The sequence below is a fragment of the Magnolia sinica genome, chromosome 1, assembly GCF_029962835.1.
Source record: "Magnolia sinica isolate HGM2019 chromosome 1, MsV1, whole genome shotgun sequence".
Classification (NCBI taxonomy): domain Eukaryota; kingdom Viridiplantae; phylum Streptophyta; class Magnoliopsida; order Magnoliales; family Magnoliaceae; genus Magnolia; species Magnolia sinica.
In genome coordinates this window covers 130,355,246-130,360,901 of record NC_080573.1, presented here as the reverse complement: position 1 = coordinate 130,360,901, position 5,656 = coordinate 130,355,246, and the positions used below count along the sequence as shown (strand labels likewise).

General features: G+C 35.1%; 1 protein-coding gene across 1 annotated transcript; it reads left to right on the top strand.

The window, feature by feature from the left end:
• The first annotated feature begins 805 nt into the window (after window positions 1–805).
• LOC131217061 (transcription factor KUA1-like) lies at window positions 806–3,568 on the top strand. The gene is made up of 3 exons (XM_058211794.1): window positions 806–1,165; window positions 2,672–2,868; window positions 2,958–3,568. Exons 1-3 carry the CDS (start codon window positions 871–873, stop codon window positions 3,363–3,365), a joined length of 900 nt encoding a protein of 299 aa, XP_058067777.1. The 5' UTR covers window positions 806–870; the 3' UTR covers window positions 3,366–3,568.
• The last annotated feature ends 2,088 nt before the right edge of the window (window positions 3,569–5,656 follow it).

Sequence of the window (5,656 nt, the reverse complement as noted above, 5' to 3'; positions counted from 1 at the left end):
GGCACATCTCAACTACTCCTAATTGTAGTGGTACAAGGACTCTCTCACACACTCTCTCTATTTATCTATAAATAGGGGCATGGTTCTTAAAGTTTTAGTAAAAATACAATTTATTCTTTTTTAAAATTTAATTTAATTTAATTTAATTTTTTCTTTTTCTTTTTGAGCATACAAAGGTGTGGTGGTTGTACTGGTGTTGGAGTTCAAATAGCCTATGTAAGCTGTTGAGACCATACACTAGTCGAGTATATTTTGAATTTGCTGTATAATTGGTAGATTCCGCCAAGAGGCACAAACTGTTTCAAAGAAAGCAACTGAATCTAAGTCTCGTGCCAACAAGAAGCCAGATTCATATCATTGGTTAATTATATTATTGCATTTGCGGTTGTCTGAACAAGTGTGACATTTATATTTTTTAATTTATTAATTAATATTGCTCAAATAATTTCAATACACAAATACAAATGCATATGTAAACGTCCATACATAGGCACAGGAGCATAAATTGTCATATACATGCGATGAGTGTGCATTTTCTTAATGTGACAAAAATCGAAGGTGGAGAAACATCCACCAAAAGATCATCCAACCAATCATCCTTTCTTGGTTGGCCTTTATTAAAACCTCCCACTCATCTTACCAACCAAACATATTTCTCTCTCTCTCTCTCTCTCTCTCTCTCTCTCTCTCTCTCTCGCTCGCTCGCTCGCTCTCTCTCTCTCATCTTTCTCCTACTCATCCTACCATCCAAACATATTACTCTCTCACTCTCTCTCATCTTTCTCCTACTCATCCTACCATCCTACCATCCAAACATATTACTCTCTCTCTCTCTCTCTCTCTCTCTCTCTCTCTCTCTCTCAGAGTAGGATGGCGAGGAAATGCTCTCACTGTGGGAAGAATGGGCACAACTCAAGGACTTGCAGCAGTTACAGCAGGGGTGTGTATGTAGGTGGAAGTGGTGGGGTGAGGCTGTTTGGGGTGCAGTTGGATTTAGATTTCCCCATGAAGAAGAGCTTTAGCATGGAAAGCTTATCTTCTCCCACTTCTTCTTCTTCATCTGCTTCTTCCTCCTCTTCTCGTATTTCTATTCATGACTCCGATAAAATCTCCAATGGTTATCTCTCTGATGGTCTCCTTGCAAGAACCCAAGACAGGAAGAAGGGTAGGCAGTCCTTGTCTTGATTCTCTCTCTTTAAAAACAAAGGAGAGTGTTAATATACCACTCTTGAGTTATGCTACACCCTTTCTTTTCTATATTTATTAATACAATAGAACAGAAAGGGTGTATCTATCAATCAAGAGGTTGCAGTGGTGGCTCACTCTACGTATGCATGTATTTGTCTTTTAAAAAAAAAAAAAAAAAAAAAAAAATCATTATTTTGATTGTGTTTTAAAAATAATCCTCTTGTAGTAGTTTTGGAACGAGAATGCAAGTTTTCCTTCCTTTCATTTTCGTTTTTTTTTTTTTTTTGAAGTTGTGCTGATATGACCATCTTGTCCACTTCTTCAAACTAGTTTGAATTTCTTTGATATATATATAGTTTTTTTTTTTTTCTCAACATAGCCCATGAGTCATCTTTATAGTGTTTTGTTCTATTTCTTTTGTACTGATTTGAATTCTTTGAATTTTTTTAGCAGGGCCGACGTTTTGATTCAGGAAAATTTGTTGTGAGAGTGAGAATTTCCTTCTTCTTCTTTTTTTTTTTTTTTTGTCAGTATAATCCATGAAAAACTGTGTTCTGTTTTTTTTTTTTTTTTTGGTCTTATTTGAATTATGGTTTTCTTCTGGTCTTTTCTACTCGTTTGAATTTTTTTTTCAACAGAACCCAAGAACCGAGTCTGGATTTGGTAAGAAAAATGGCAAAATTTCACTTTTCCCTGTATTACCCATGAAGCCAAATTTGTTTGTTTGTTTTTTTTTTTTTTTTTTCCCTTTTTTCTTTTTCATTTATATGACTGTTCTGTTCAGGCTTTTCTTGTGCTAGTTTGAATTTTGTTCTACAATCCAATTATTTATTTATTTAATTATTATTATTATTATTATTATTATTTAAATTCTAGAAGCTTTGGTATGAGATTGGCAATTATCGTTTTTTTTTTTCAGCATAGTTCATGAAGAAGAGATTTTTTTTTTTCTGAATTTTGTCCTACAGACCACTTTTATTTTTTTTATTTTTTAATTTTAATTCTAGAAACTTTGGTATGAGATTGGCAATTATCGTTTTTTTATTTTTCCAACACAGTTCATGAAGAAGAGAAATTTTTTCTTTTCATTATATGATTGGTTAGTGTGGGCCTTTGTACTGGTCCAATTCTTTTAGCAAAGCTCAAATTATGGTTCCGGAAGCTTAGGATTAGAGTGAGAATATTTCATTCATATGTCTCTACTGACTTGTTAGAATTTTCGATTTGTTTTTTGTTTTTTGTTTTTTTTTTGTTTTTCACCAAGTACCCAAGTTTCAGTTTTGGAATACAATTGCAATTTGAGGGCTACTTCCTCGTTATGGTTCGGCCAAAATCTTCTCTATTGAACTAATTATCACAGTTCAATAAAAAAAGCACATCCAAACACCACCTTAATCTTCTCCTTCTGATTTTGAATTGTTCTGTTATTTATTTATTTATTTTAATTATAGTCCAAGTATTGAACTAGTGATGTGGTCCTTAGGGGTCCCATGGACTGAAGAAGAACATAGAACATTCCTGGCGGGCCTCGAGAAGCTTGGCAAGGGTGACTGGAGAGGTATCTCGAGGAATTACGTCACAACAAGGACTGCGACCCAAGTTGCCAGTCATGCCCAAAAATATTTCCTAAGACAGACTAGCCTCAACAAGAAGAAGCGTCGATCCAGCCTCTTCGACATGGTAATAGTCATATTGATTCAATTTTCAGTTTCCCATCATCTATGAAGCGTTGATTGAATTCTTTTAATTTTTTAAAATATATTTGGCAGGTTGGTAACAACAACACTTCAGTTCCTATTATTGATTCGAAGCCCAAAGATCCTCTCTCAACTGAATTTTCTGTTCCAACTCTGTCTTCTTACAGAACATGCTATGAAGTTCATGAAAATATCCCTCAGGTCGATCTTAATTCATTCGAACAAGAAACGAAATTGGGAAACCAACAAACGAAGCATCTTCAATTGCCAGGCAATCTTTATCAAATACCCGTTTGGCCATCCCACGGATCACCTGGTTCATATCCTGATTTTGTTTCCCAACCAGCTTCTGTCCTAATGAAGCCCGTTGTTCCTCTCGAACCTCCCAATCTAGAACTCACGATTGCGACCCCAAGGCCGTTGGATCAAAGCCAAACTTCCTCACCGAACTCCCTCCGAATCGGCATAAGTGTGAACTGACAATCCATCTTATTGAAGAAACAAAGCTTACAAATATTGAATTGGAAGGAACATGTGAAAAATGTAATCCTTTTATGCCGATCGCGTTCTTCGTTCCTGCAATCAAATGTTTCAAAATGTAATGTGATTACTTTTATGGTCAGCTTAAATTATGCAAATTAGTATATCTGTTTATGATGCATAAATAAAAGTGTCATTCCACATACTCTTGTATATATGTCTTGGCCTTAGGTGACGAGCATAACCAGAAATCTTCATTTTGTGAGGTTTTGTAGTTTTAGTTTTGTAAAGAGATGAAAGATGTGTTCTTGCTTTAGTGAATTTTTTGGGTGCTATGAAAGGACAGGCAATCTCAATGCATGACTGTGTCCCATGTATTTCCACCCATCAGAACCATTCGGCCTGTAGACCCATGATGAACGGCCCTCAATTCAATAATTGAACAATTGGTTGTTCTGGTGGGGCTCACCGTGGCCCACAGCAGAATGATCAAAACTAAAAAGTTCAACGGTCCATATTCTACTTGTGGTAATCCTATAACTAAAAGGGATGATCATCCAAGCATTTTGCACCTTGGGTGATTGACGACGGGTTCACTAAATGGTTTTGATCACCGATGGTGGGCCCAGGTATGGTTGTGTGGCCTGAAGCCCACACTTTAAGGTGGCCTTTTGAGTTGCAATATTTGCTTAAAAAATGACCCATCCACTAATTATCTCTAAGCATCTTGAAAAAATCAGTAGAAAAAATGGTCCATCTATTCATAATCTCTAAGCGTCTTGAAAAAATCAGTAGCAAAAAGACCAGATAATGAGTTTCAAAGTTCTAAAGATCTCCATATGATAGTGGTGGATATAAGCCCATGGGTCGACTTGTGGGTAATCATTAGTGGGTGGATCGCACACAGTTTTCCCTTGAAATATCTCCGAAACTAATATCACTTTTTTCAATTTTTTTGTCGCTGTTCAAATTTAAATTTTATATTTAAACATGTGAAAGATGATTGGATGGAGGAGAGAGATTAAATGAGATAAAGATAAGCCCTATCACAGCCAAACTCCTCGTTAATTCTTTCAACAAGCCTTAAGGATTAAAACAAGCTCAGGAATTTGATTTCTATTTTTAGATTGTTAGGAGGTGGTTTTAATTTCATTTTTTTGGAACTAAAGTTTCATCAAGGCTTAATGAACTCATCTATGCATAGAAAAATTAAATTTCATATTAATTTATTTTAAATATAAAAATAATAATTCATCTCTTACTTTATCATGTCGAACGAATTGATTGGATTCAAATCCTTCAAATGATACATTGGGTTAGGTCACATTAAAAATGACCATATGACAAAACTAACTCATTTTGATCTATTATTATCCCCTATTGATATGTTATTTTGTGAACATGGTGTGTTTGAAAAAACTCATAGAAAACTTTTTTTGATAAAGTGGCTAGGTGCAAGGGTTATATAATCTATCGTACCACTTATGGACTCCTAAACGTACGTGCCAATAATGAATGCTAGTACTTTATCACTTTCATTCACGATTAATCTCACTATTGATATGCCTAACTCATCTTATAAGAATAAGATGCTTTTGACTATTTTTTCAAATATAAATGTGAAGTTGAAAATTAATTAAAGAAAAAGATCAAAATTCTTGGATCCAATAGAGGTTGTGAGTATACATTTGAAACATTAAAATTATATCCTGAAAGTGTCGGCATTGTCTGACATTACATCATGGTTTATACTTCACAAAAAAAAATGGAATTGCAGAGAGAATAAATAGGACACCATTAGACATGATAAGATTGATGATAACATATGCAATATCTTTATCACGTTCAGAAGAAACGCGTTGCTTACAACCATCTATGTTTTCAATAGAGTCCCGTATAAATCCCTTCTTAAGACCTCATATAATCAGATATTTTCCATTCCTGTTGTCATTAGGTGGACCACTGAATATTCGTGATTTATCTTCAACTTTGTGCAACGGTCCCTAAGATCATATAGATACCACAAATCTTATAGCCCCACCCATTCGGGCCTTTCAGATAGATCTTGAGGGCCCTGCATGTTTCGATATATAACCAATCACAATTTGCAAGACTTGTGAATCAACAAGACAACCTCAGCATTCGAGCTGCATGGAAAACAAACGTGCATTAAACAGCTTCCATTTCCCACCTTTGCACCCCAAATCACGAGTGATTTAAATATCTCTACCATGAACAAGGTATCCTAGTATCATTCATGCATCTCGAGTGAATTTCAGTTAGTCACAATG

Bases quoted from the DNA above. Each gene is read 5' to 3' on its own strand.
- LOC131217061 (XM_058211794.1), top strand. From the start codon at position 871: ATGGCGAGGAAATGCTCTCACTGTGGGAAGAATGGGCACAACTCAAGG. The intron at 1,166-2,671 runs GTAGGCAGTCCT...TGTGGTCCTTAG, and splicing joins AACCCAAGACAGGAAGAAGG to GGGTCCCATGGACTGAAGAA. The intron at 2,869-2,957 runs GTAATAGTCATA...TATATTTGGCAG, and splicing joins GATCCAGCCTCTTCGACATG to GTTGGTAACAACAACACTTC.